The 13,719-nt window shown below is 35.6% G+C and overlaps 1 protein-coding gene across 13 annotated transcripts in view; it reads left to right on the forward strand.

Moving 5' to 3' along the window:
- Positions 1-13,719, forward strand: part of EXOC6B (exocyst complex component 6B) — a 628,567-nt gene that overhangs the window by 296,300 nt on the left and 318,548 nt on the right. For all 13 annotated transcript variants that reach the window (XR_005372563.1, XR_005372564.1, XR_005372565.1 and 10 more), the window contains 2 exons: positions 12,403-12,486; positions 13,059-13,105. Coding sequence is in view for 10 of the 13 variants with exons in the window: in XM_038561771.1 (XP_038417699.1) it covers positions 12,403-12,486; positions 13,059-13,105 (131 nt within the window). In the remaining 3 variants the exon portion in view is untranslated. The remainder of the gene's footprint in view (positions 1-12,402; positions 12,487-13,058; positions 13,106-13,719) is intronic.

The following is a 13,719-nucleotide window of genomic DNA, read 5'->3' on the forward strand; positions in this document are numbered from 1 at the left end:
CACTTTCACCCTGTAAAATACCCTTTAGGAAGGTGAAAAGACAAGGGCAGAGTGGGAGAAAATATCTGTAAGCCACATATCTAACAAAGGAGTAGCATGTAGAATATACAAAGGCTTTTTAAAACTCAACAGTTTAAAACCAAACAAGCCAGTTAGAATATAGGCAAAAGACATGAAGAAACAATTCGCCGAGGCAGACATACAGATGACAAATAAACACATGAAAAGATGCCCAGCATCATTAGTCATTACAGGAATTCAAATAAAAGTCACAATGAGCGATCACTGCTCTCCTGTCAGTGTCAGTGATGATACCAAATGGCAGTGAGGATGCTGGTGGGAATGTAAAGTAGTGCAGTCACTCTGGAAAAACAGTTTGGCAGTTTCTTAAAAAGCTAAGTGTGTAATTACCATACAACCCACCAATTGCACGCCTAGGCTTTTATCCCAGAGAAATGAAAATTTAGTTCAGGTATTTGCTATACATGAAAGTTGATAGCAGCTTTATTCGTAACAGCCCCAAACTGGAAGCAACCCTGATGTCCTTCAATAGTTGAATGGTTAAACGAACTGTGGTACATTTATACCTTCCCATGGAATATTACTCAGCAATATAAAGGAAAGAATTATTGAGAGAGGCAACAACATGGATGAATCTCAAGAGATTTATGCTGAGTGAAATAAGCTGATCGCAAAAGGTTATGTACTATAAAATGCCATCTATGTAACATTCTTAAAGTGACAAAATTGTAGAAATGGAGAATAGATTAGTGCTTACCAAAATTTAAATAGGAGATAGGGATGGAGGAAAGTGAGTATGGCTACACGAAGGAGACTTTGAGGTATCTTTGTAGTTTTGGAAATGTGGACCTTGATTGTGTCAGTGTCAATATCCTGGTTGTGATATACTACTATACTTTTCTAAAATGTTTACAATTGGAGGAATTGGGTAAAAACACATAGGATCTGTCTCTATTATAACTATATAAATCTATAATTCTATCATAATAAAAAGTTTAATTTAGAAAATTGGCATTGAAGCAAATTTTATGCAATTTTTAGTTTCCTTTTTTCTCTTAATCTGTATTATTTTCTTTTTTTTTAAGCTTAATTTTTATCCGCTTTGTTTTTAAATATTCTGCTTGTGTTTTTGGACATCTGAAGTTCAGTATGATAGATTTCCATATTCTTAGATTGTGAATTTGTCTGTTTCTTTATAGTATCTGTTAATGGGGAGGAAAGCATAGAATTATTTACACAAAATTTCCGCAATCCTCACTTAACTATATAAAGCACTATTTTTTTTCTGGGTGTGTGGCAAATTTGATTTTGAAACAGAGAGAGCAGCCATGTGTCTTTAATAAAATAGCTATTACATACATTTATATATCATAAAAATAATGTATATAGCTCTTTCAATTTATAAAGTACTTCTACTGAACTTCAGATTTTTTTGCTTTTTCTGGCATTGACTTCCTTTATGTACATGAGAAGTCACTTAAAAGCTATATGCCTAGTTCTTTTTATATAAAATCTTACACCATACCTTCTGTTAGGCCAGGACTTCCATTGTGAGGACAATTAATGGTGTCTTCATTGTCGTCTTCTCCATGGAGTGATGATGTGTAACCACTGTGACATGATGGTATTATTTTCATTTACAGTTTTAGCTGCCACATTTTCCTATTAGCTCTTTAGTGATTGTTCACAGGCCCTTTTCATTTTGGCAACATGACACAGATTAAGAGATTTGTCTGGGAGATTTTTAACTTCCAAATTATGCAGCACCTTAGCAGTTTAAAAGATTGACAGGTGTGAGTTAGAAAAGATTTTCCTTAAAAATTGGCAAGTGTGAAATTGGGCAGTTGAATAGTATCATTGGAACACTACCAACTTTGGGAATTGTTTTTTGGAGAAAATGCAGACAACCTCATTATCTCACTCTAATTAAAGGAATGAGCCTCCTTGCTTGTCATGTGTAGGCCCAATTCTGTAAGAATTTTTGGTGTTTCATTGTTAGACAATTATTTTGGTTTACTTCTTTGCTCACATGTTCTTTACAGTGTCTGGTGCTATAAAGGTACCACTCAATAAAATGATGGGACTGGGGGGTGGGGGTAGAATTTAAATTACAGTGTCTTAAAAAATAGTAAAAAAAAAGCCTTACATTTCAATTATTTTATATTAGAAGCTATATCACATATTAAAATTTACTTGCTAATTGTCTGCAAATTGAATCATATTATAATCTATAACTAGCACATTATGGTACACAGTTATATGCAGGTAATTTTAGCTTGGGTTTTTTCTAACAAAAAGGACACTTATCTTAAAAGTGAAATTCAAATCTTGTCCTGATCAATTATCTTAATCATGGAGGAAGTCTGGGTTTTTGTTCTAACCAGGTAGGTAGGTTGTAATTTTAAGCAGTTTGGTTTGCTAAGCATGATTAAGACACCGTTCCCTTTGAGGTTTACCCTTTCGCTTCTGAGGTACAGCTGTTTATCATCTTGGGTCAAAGGTTATAAAAAGTAGTCATCAATTAAAGCTTTATTGGTTGTAATTGGTAATGCTATGAAAGGAGCCAGCCAAACTGAATCTGATAATAAAAGACTCTTTGTTAAAATATTTAATAAATTAACACTCTCTCTTGGAAGGGGGAAGCTAATTACAAAGCCCAAGATTGTTAATCATAATGTTTACTTTCTTCAAAAGCACAGACTCAACTACTCCATAATCATTAGACATCAGATTTCTTTCTTTTTCTTTTTTTTTTTAAATCCTGCAGACTCTGTCATTCCCGGAGGGGATGTTCTTTTCTATGGCTCAGGCTTGGGATATGGTAGAAGGAGGAAATGCCAAGACAAACATAAGTTATAAGGGCCATCTTAAAAATAAACAGGACTCTCTTAGAACGTCAGACTGCCTTTGCTGTCTTCACAAAGGGTCAAAAGTTTATGTAGATTTATTTTGTAGGCTAATGAATGAAATCAAGAATTCAGGCATTCAGAAAGTAATGTTTTTGTTTTTTGGGGTTTCTTTCTTTCTTTCTTTTTTTTTTTTGTAATAATAAATTATCTTCCAGAGCTATTATCCTATCTCTGTATATAGTGGGGATTTTTTTGAGGTGTTTTGACAGTTTTGTGGCTTTTGAATTTTAGACATTTTCAAAGCTCTAATACATATGGATGGGACTGTGACACATACCACCTCGACTCTTGAGTGACCTTGCCATGGGAACTCTCTGAATGGGCTTTTACATCTGGGAATCGAATGTTTCTAGATTTAAGCAATAGGGGGCATCTTGGGTTTGTTCTTTACACATGTTTCTGTAGTCTGATCTTTAGGGCAGTTCTAATGAAAGAAAATCCTGCTTTGGGCCTGCTGTGCAAATTAGCCATATGGCGAAGTGTAATATCCCGCTGAACGTCATTATGGGGCCCTATGAAAAGTGCTCCCCTTTTCACATGGAAGCAAATTAAAATGGCCCTTTCAGGTTTTTGGTTTTTTTAAAACTCTGAATAAACCTGTCTTCACTTGGATGCCGGGACAGTTGAAAGGGAGTTCTCCAGCTGCAGTCAGGGTGGTGAAATTACAGGCTTTGCCCAAGACCAAATGGAAATATTGCTTCCTGTAGGCAAAGCCGGAAGAACAATGGTGCGTGCTTCCCTCCTTCCATTTCCCTCCTTTGTTCTTTGTCTACTTGTCCCTTGCTGCTTCTTAATCCAAGGGTTAATTTTCTGTTACTGTGGTGGATGGGAAGGACTCAACCCACTCTTCAGTAGACCCCATATCAATCTACTGGGGAAGGCCCACTAGATGAAGAGCTGTTTAGCCAAATAGCACACTCAATGTTTAATGAAGATGGGGCTATCCTATTTTATCTGTTGTTTAGACATATTACCCATATGAAATAGTGTTATCTCACCATAAGTTTTTATTTTTCTTCCACAAAACTAGACATATAGATGCCACTAATGTTTGGAGGCATGGGGCTCAGTAATTGTATGAAAAATTCAGGGTGTCTGTGTGCATGGTATACATCGTCACTCTTAATGAAGAAAAAAGAACTCCATGGAAAGGTCTTTCACGTGGTCTTCCCTTTACCTCCTGCTCAAGAGTAAGGATCACATGATCCTAATTTATTGATTACTGGTGTACATTTATAAACTGACAGCAGCTAAAATTTGACTTTGAGCTTTGTTAGCAATACATTTTACCACTTTTACAGTCAAAAACAAAATCTCACTCATTTGCCCACACTGAGTGTCAATACTGTGTGTGTTTCCTATGTTTATATCCAGACAAGGCCTAGACACATGGGAAATTCAAAGTTATCACTTATGTTCCTGTTTTTATTTTTAAACATATATTGAAAGCCCACGTTAGTTGTAGCACTTGTATGATGACAATGTATAGTATGGGTTTGAAGAAAGAAAGTTCGCACAGTATTGTGCAATAAGAGTGGATCATACTAAATTATGTTTGAGAAAATATTTTTGCATGCAAAATGAAGAGTGAAAAAAGTATGCACAATATGATCCTATTTAGGTGTGTATATGTACATATGTATGTGAAATATCTATTTAGGATAGAAAAACATCTGTAAGGTAGGACACTAAAAAGTAAATAGTAGTTCTCTCCAGGCAATGGGGTTGTGAATGACTTTTATTTTCTTCCTTTGCCTTATCTTTATTGTCTGGCTATTCTAAAAGTTACATATTTTACTTTTGTAATTAGTAATTTAAAAAGACACAATATTAAAAACACAGCTAAAAGCAAAAGATAAGGCAAAACAAAAACCCCAAAATAAGAAACAGCTAAACAACTATTTTCAGTATAGAGAAGAGAAGTTGGTGATTTCCTGATTAATTCTAGTGCTAGGATTAATGATTAGACTTAAGAAATTGGCAGTGGCTTTTGGACGTTTGACCATTAGCACCCTTCTCCAATTTTATCAATGATATAATATTGAAATTAAATATGAATTTAGAAAAGGAAGCACCCAGTGAATTGAAGAAGAGGTCAATAGAACCTGGGGAATATGTCTTTCTCTTGTTTTAGCATTAAGTAAAAATAGAATATGTTCTGTGGTCATTTAGCTCTTCTTATGTAGTTGCTCATCAGTGAGTGAGAAGAAATTTGTTGTGGAGAATTCTTTATAATAATATAAACTCCTGCATTTCAGTTAAATTTCAGATGGAATATACATAAACTTAACAGAAAAAATTGAGCAAAGTCTTGTTAAGCCTTTCTTGACTTCTACTAAAATTCTTTAGATGCATCAAAGTCTAAAAACTTACAACACCATTGTTAAAGAAGACTTATAATTAACATTACAATGTCTGAATTTGAATAAAATTTTCTCCAACTTTAAGGCTGATGAATGGATTGAAAAAACTAGTTATTGATTGATGTGTGTTTTGCTGCTTGCTATAATCAGAGCAAACCTTAAAAGTCAGAAGATGCCTTTATGCCTTTTCCACTCTGTGTCATCTGGCTTGAAAATACAATCCCGAATTTATGAATACATTGGCTGCCTACCCCTGTATTGTATAGATTCTCCTTTATAAGGCTGCTAGCATGTGGGGTGAGGGGGAAAGTGGGACTTGTGGTGGCAGGACATTTTTCCTATGCTGGAGAATACTCAATAGTGCTGTACAAGAGCACGGATAGGAAGACCCTATATTATTGTGGTTGCTATTCACTTAAGAAGTTCAGAGCGTTAAACACTGGGCACTATGTGGTAGAAGAATGTTCGGCCATATTTTATGTAAAACCTTCGAGGCCAGTTGCTTGCTAGACACTGAACTCAGATTGTGGATTTACTTTGAAACAGCTTTGGACCTGGGCGCATCAACCTGCTATGAATTCCTGCTTCTATAAAGATATTAGATCTATAGCCAGATGACTGGTGAGTGGGCCAAGGCAAACCACAAAACAAGCCTGGAAGAAAATACTGGTCCAAAAAAGAGCTCCTATTGTTCAAAACAGAGCAATTGAGAAAATGAAACAATACAAAACAAAATATGAGATCTGCAAAAACATCCTGAATAAAATGGGATAAGGGACATCATTCTAAAAATTCAAAGGAAACATGATTGATTCTAGGAATGATTTTCTACAGGAGCCAAGAGGAAATTTTAGAAAATTGTTTGGCATGAAGAAGGCATAACTTCTATGAAACAGGAACAAAAATCTTGAAAATAATAAATGGAGGTGGAACAACAGCAGGATGAGATGAATAGAAATAATTACAAAGGAGTGATTATTGCTATTTAGGAGATAAAGAGAAAATATAAAAATGGAACCTTGAAAGAAAATATTGATTAATATTTTATTAATACTTTTAATCATTTATTCAAGCAAATGTATATTGAGTGACATTTATCCTAGCCATTGCTCTAAGGGCTGGATACACAACAATAAATAAGACAAACAAGAAACTTCTTCTTGTGGGGCTTGCATCCTAATGAGAAGAGATAAACAATAAACAAACAACATAATGTCAGATGAAGATTATGCTATGCAAAGAATTAAAAGAAGGCTATGTATTAGGTACACTTTCCTTTAAAAATAAAAAGATTTTATTTATTTATTTTAGAGAGAGAGAGCAAGCCCATGTGAGCCCAGGGCTTGGGGTGAGGGGTGTGAAGAGGGAAAGGAAGAGGGAAAAAAATCCAAGCCGTCTCCACACTGAGTGCAGATGAACATGGAGTCTGAGGTGCGTTCCACATTGGGTGTGAGGGTGGGGGATGAAGGCTGCAACCTGGAGCTGGATCTCATAAACCTGAGATCATAACCCTAAGAAACCAAGAGAGTGCCACTTAACTGACTGAGCCACCTAGGTATCCCGCAAAACTTTCCATTTTCAACTTAATAGTGGAAAAGTCTTCTCTAAATAGGTAACATTTAAAGTTATATTTTAATTACAGGAAAGAGACGATTCCTAATTGTTGGTGTCGCTTAAGGTTTTTGTGCTAGGTCTTTTTGTACTTAACTATACAGATACTCCTTAGATTATCTCATTTTCCTAGGCTTAGATTACCATCTTTCTACCATTGATTCTTGATTCTGAAAACTATTCTCTTTAGCTTAGCCATTTCACCTGAGCTATAGACCCAAATACGCTACGCCTGCTCCCTAACACTTACCACTTGGAAGTCACAAACTGAACATGTTCATTACAGAGGTCATTTTCATCAGTCTGCTCAAGTACAATCAGTTCTTGTTACTCATGTTGGTTATATTTTATAAAGTCACTGTAAACACTGAGTTATGAATACTGAATCATTGCTGCTATGGTAAGGTTCCAGTGAGCTTCTGCCTACAACATTTCATCAGCCAGACAATTCATAACCCTGTTTTATGTGTGTTTCTCTTTAAGGATATCTTATTTAATCTATATTGTTGGCTCATTGACATTGAATTCATGGCCAACAGCACTATAACTCATGCCCAAATAAAGCTTATCTAAATATGTTTCTTCTGAAAGGCACATCTTGTCTTCCTGAGCTTAGGAACACTGGACAGAACTTCAATACTATGTTTAGGTGCCATTTTAAATCGCAAAGTCACCAACAGGAAGCACAAAAATGCAAGACCTCCAGGTGGCCAAAAGGTACATGAAAAGGTGCTCAACATCACTCATCATCAAAGATATGCAAATCAAAACCACAATGAGATATGACCTCGAAGTTGTTAGAATGACTGTTATCAAAAAGACAAGAACTAACAAGTGTTGGTGAGGTTGTTGAGAAAGTGGAACCTTTGTTGTCTGTTGATGGGAGTGTAAACTGTATAGCCACTAAGGAAAATAGGTTTCTCAAAAAATTACAAATAGAACTACCATATGTTCCAGCAATTTCTGGGTTTTTATCTGAAGGAAATGAAAACACTAACTGAAAAAGATATGTGCACCTCTATGTTCATTGTGGCATTATTTACAACAGCCAAGACAGAAGCAGCCTAAATGTTCCTTGACAGATGAATGGATAAAGAACATGTGGGATCTGCATATACAAAGGAGTATTATTCAGCTATAAAAAGGAATGAAATCTTGCCATTTGTGACAACATGGCTGGACCTTCAGGGCATTCTGCTAAGTGAAATACGTCAGACACAGATAAATACTGTATGATCTCATCTATATATGGAATCTAAACAAACAAAAAACCCAACTGAACTCATAGATAGATTGGTAGTTGCGAAAAGTGACGGATGGGGGAATTGGGTGAAAGTGATGAAAAGGAATAGTCTTTTGGTTACAAAATAAGTAAATCCTGGGGATAAAATATACAGCATGGTGACTGTAGCTAATAATACGTTATTGGATAATTGAAATTTTCTAACAGAGTAGATCTTAAAAGTTCTTTTCATAAGGGAAAGAAATAGTATGTGGTGATAGGTATAAATTAGACTTATGGTGATGATCATTTTGCAATATGTGTAAATATTGAATCATTAGGTTGTACACCTGAAAATAATATAATGTTATATGTCAGTTATATCTCAATTTTTAAAAAGCACAAAAAAAAAAAAAAAAGAATGTGGCACTGGATGACTGTGTAAAGGATAATTGTTTATGTTACGAGAACTGAAGAAAGGAGACAGAGTGTTGCCTTGTTTGACCGTAGCTAGGAATAGGTGCATTGGGTGCAGCTCAAAATTTTCAGCACTCTTGTACTATGACTATGACTATGAATGACTATGAAAGCAGCATGAGTATTGATTTTGAGGTTACAAACAAATTTTGGCAAGTAGGCACATTTGCAAATATGGAATCCATGAATAACAGTCAACTATATATCCCTGCCCTTATGTTTTCTCACTGACTAAAGGACACTACCATCAAACCAGTTACCCAGGTTAGAAGCTTCGTGTTAGCTTGCTGTCTTTTCTGTCCTTTATCACCAATATCCAATCAGCTATCAGCTTGTACCTCCTAAATATATGTCAGGTTCAGACTGATCTTTTTATATATAATTTTCCCTTTCTTCATTCTACTCAGTACATTGCAACTCACAGTTGTCTAAAACTCTTATTGTCTCTAGAGTTGAAGTCCAAATATCTTAACAAATTTACAAAGCCCTCTAGCCTTTATTTCTTGTCATTCCTCTCTCTTACACTCTGAGGGTCCTGCCATGAAGAACTTCTTTCAGTTCATGGGATACATGATGCTTTTTTCTTTGAATCTCTGTATCTCTATGAGAAATATTTTTCCCTTTCTTTTTTACATGGCTTATTCTGACTCACTCTTTAATTTTGAATATAAATGGCTTTTTTTTTTTTCTGGGAAGGTTTCTCTGACATTCCTCCCACTCGCTACACACACACACACACACACACACACACACACACACACAGCCACTCCAATCTATAAGATTCTGTAGTATTTGTTTATTTAATTGCTGGTTTTCCACCATAGACTATAAATTCAGTGATGACAGGAACTATTCTTTATTGTATGGTTAGCACTTTATATATATAAAGTGACTTGTCATTCTATGATATTATGTGTGATGATTGATTATTACAAAGCCTTTGGACTAGGAATACTAATGGCATAAAATGAAAACAAACTAAAACTACTTTTCATTGGCCTATTGTTATCTGTTTATACTTCCACTGGCTTTTGAGGTGGGTTTTAAAAAATTAATATTAATGATCAGAGGAGCTTGAAACTCAAGTGACAAACTTTTATAGTTCATCTGTTGATCTGTTTGTGAAAAGATAGGCACTCAGCCAGACTGGTCAGACATCTACTTCAAATTCTACCTGTAAGTGTTGGGTTGACAAAATTAGCAGAGGAAATAGAATACTCAGAGGTCAATTTATTTAGCAGCCATTAGGGAAAATCTAACTCATTTTTGTAATGGAGAAGCCAGAATTATTAGATAAATTGGTCTTTTCTTATGTTTTTAGTTTATTGAATGGATATTTGAAAGGCAAAACCATATCTAGTTTAGAACCAAGTAGAGGTCTATGATAGGTTTTTATATAGAATTTCATCTTGTATATTTTCTATCTTTTTCAACAAATAATTAAATTATTATACAATGGTCTAATTTGAGAGAAGACTTTCCCTAAATTCTCAGCTAAAGTGTATCTTGGCTCCAAAGCATGTTGAATGTGTAATGTCACACAAGAATAATAAAGGGCCTTTAGGGCTGTTAAATTTAAAATGAAAAGCCCTTCAGTGTGTACAGAATGTAATTGACATTTAATAATACCACAATGCTGTGAAATGGTGACAAGTGGGGAATAACTTTAACAAACCAACAGGCAGTTTCCACTTCTTATTTCTTAAATAGAAGCATTTGCTACCTCATTAACTTATGGACTAAGAAATAAGAAAGCCTTAAAATAGCTGTCTTAATGTTTGATTTCATTTTATAGCAGGAAAGACTCAGGTGCCTACAGTTATAATCACTTTAGCATTTTAAATTTGTTTTTAAGCTACACCAGGGGTCAACAAACCATGGACCACATCCACCCTGCTCCTTGTTTCTAGGTGACCTGTGAACTCAGAATGGCTTGTACATTTTTAAGTGGTTGGTAAAAAATAAAAAGAAGACTATTTCATGATGATGAAAATGATATGAAATTCTAATTTCAGTTTCCACAAGTAATGTTTTATTGGAACACAGCCACACTCATTTATGTACTGTCTGTGGCTGTTTTTGCATTTCAGCAGCAGAGGTGAGTAGTTGCAACGGAGACCATATGGCTCACCAAGCCTAAAATATTTACTATCCTGCCCTTTAGAGGAAATGTTTGCCAACCCCTGAGCTTACGCTATGGAGTTACTGTGATTTAAATCAATTTTTCCGGTTTAGGGATCTAACAGAGAAGTCATGTTGAATAAGATTCTCTAGACTTTTGGCAAGATGAAGGAAACTGAACTTGGGTATTGGGTAGAGTTTATACTTTTTTGCATGGGCAGGGCTTTCATTTCCATCATTAATTTCATCTCAGTTTTTAAAATAATAAGCACATGCACAGTGGTGATTATTTATCAGACACTGTTCTAAAAGCTTTATAACTCATCTGAATCTTCATGACAATGATGAGGGTGACATGTCTACAGAAGAGAACACCATAGCACATCTGTCAGTGAAAGCCGAATGATTAAATGGTGGAAGCTAAATTAATGAAAAGTTATACAGCTGGTCAGGTGACTTAGGCAGCTAAAAGGAGCAGATTCACAGTTTGAATGAAATCATAGTCATCTGGTTGCAAAATCAGTGCTCTTAACCACCGTACATGCCGTCTCTCCATTTCTACTTTTATATATTTAGAAAAGTCTTGGATTAAGAGTAGAATTTAGTCGTAGTAGGGCATTGTGTTTTAAAAGCTTTAAGTTTTATTAGTTTCTAGGGCTGCTGTAACAAAGTGTCACAGGTTGGGTGGCTTACACAGCAGAAATTTATTCTGTACCAGGTTTGGAGACTAAAAATCCAAAATCAGGCATCAGCAGGCCATGGTCTCTCTGAGACTCTGGGTGGCATCCTTCCTTGCCTCTCCCCAGCTTCTGGTGGTGGCCAGCAGTCCTTGGCATCCTTGGCTTCAGCTGCATGGCTTCCATCTCTGCCAGGGTTGTCTCAGAATGTTCTCCCTGTGTATCTATCTCTGTGTCTTTTCTCTTTTTCTTTTAAGGACATCACTTATATTGGATTAAGGGTCACTCTACTCTAGTGTGAATGCATCTTAAGTACATCTGGAGTGACACTATTTCTTAACAAGGTCCCATTATGGCATCCCAGGAGGGACATGAATTTTGAGAGGATGTTGTTCAACCCATTTATAGACTCATGAGCCAGCTCTTGTTCTCTAGAGCACCTTTCAAAGTAAGAAACTGTGCACTAAGAATTTTCCGGGCTTTGTTTCTTCTTTTTCAGTGTTAATCCTGTGCTTGATTATATACTAGCTGGGAAGACTGATTTACTGTTCTCTGCTTCTGCCTTTTTCCTGCCTCCTTCTGGCCCTTTGCTCATGATTCATTTGAGACTGGTTTTCATTCTGAACATTTTTCTTCTGGAATGTTCTGTGAGGTTTTTAAGGAATATTTTCTCAACTGCTCTTATGAGAATGTTGGTTTGTCTTCATTCTTGTGAATTTGTGATAGTTGATTCAGCAACCAGCTTTGGTGTGCTGGTGGTTGAGTTCTGGTAGTGTTCTCTTAAGACTCTTTTGTATCCATTCTTATGGGATTTGTCAGTAAGTTTCAATAAATGGTAATAGTCATTTTTATTTTTTTCTGTGATTATTATCATTGTCAAAATAGATTTTGAGAAATGTGTGGTTGCCTCAAATCTAGATGTGGGAGCTTCTCTTTTCCCATGAAATACTAGAATAATTGATCAAATTGTGTCAACTCCTTTCCTTTTGTTTATTTCACAGGGTGCCCGTGAAACATTTGAGAACTACTACCGAAAACAGAGGCGAAAACAGGCCCGTTTGGTGCTCCAGCCTCCATCTAACATGGTAGGATCACCAACTTAACTTTTCTCAATTTTTCACTTTTCTTCTCTGGCATCTATTCATTATCTTTCATATGTACTATTATTTATTTATTTGTTTATTTAAAAGATTTCTATTTATTTGAGGGATAGAGAGTGAGTGGGGTGGGGTGGGGGGAAGCACAGAGGAAGAGGGAGAATCAGATTCCCCCACTTAGCAGGGAGTCCTGTGGGGGCTTTATCCCAGGACGCTGAGATCATGACCTGAACCCAAGGCAGATGCTTAACCAACTGAGCCACCCAGGTGCCCCTATTTTTTTTTTTTTTTTTAATGTTGCTCTGAGATCATTTTTGGTGGATGGGACAGGAAGAAAATAGCAACTAACATCTGTTGATTGCTATGTGTCAGGCATTGTTTTAAGTGCTGGGTGTGAATTATCTCATTTCATCCTCATTAGAACCTGTAAGGTAGTGTTCTATTGTTATATTCACCTTCGAGTCTTGGGAACTGAGCCTTAAGAAATTAAGGAACTGATTTTAACTTTGTCTTAATGTATCAAAGTAGAATAACTTTTTTTCTTCTTTGTTTTGTTGTAGCATGAAACTTTAGATGGCTACAGGAAGTATTTTAATCAAATTGTAGGGTAGGTATATATGTGTGTGTTTGTGTGTGTGTGTGTATTTAAATTTATACACTTTGGATACCTGGATTCATGAGACTTGGAACAATAAGTTTTCCTTGGGAAATTATTTTTCATTTTTTATTTTAAATTCTTAAGGTCTAGTTTTGACTTTCTAATAATTTTAAAGGAGTGTTTTATTGGTTTCAGCATTATATTGTTGGAGAGTAGTTTTGATGAATAAAGAGAGAAAAAGTCTGAATTGTGATTTTATTATACTTGATGTTTTTTTCTCCATTCTTGGTAAGAGGGAACCAAATAATTAGCAGAAGTTGGCAACCTTTTTCTAAAAGGGCCAAATAGTAACCTATTTTAGGCTTTACAGGCCATACGATTTCTGTCACAAGTATTTGGCTCTGTTGTTGCAGTATAAAAGCAGCTACAGACAATACAGAAATCAGTGAATGTGGCCATGTTCCAATAAAACAATATTTATAAAAACAGGCAGTGGGCCAGATTCGTCCCATGGGCTATATAGTTTGCCACCATCATCTAGAGTATACAAACTAATATGGAATTGCATTTCCCAAATAAACACCTCAAATATAGGCAGTTTATTCTCATTGCAAAATAATGAC

Source organism: Canis lupus, chromosome 17, assembly GCF_011100685.1.
Source record: "Canis lupus familiaris isolate Mischka breed German Shepherd chromosome 17, alternate assembly UU_Cfam_GSD_1.0, whole genome shotgun sequence".
In the NCBI taxonomy this organism is placed as follows: domain Eukaryota; kingdom Metazoa; phylum Chordata; class Mammalia; order Carnivora; family Canidae; genus Canis; species Canis lupus.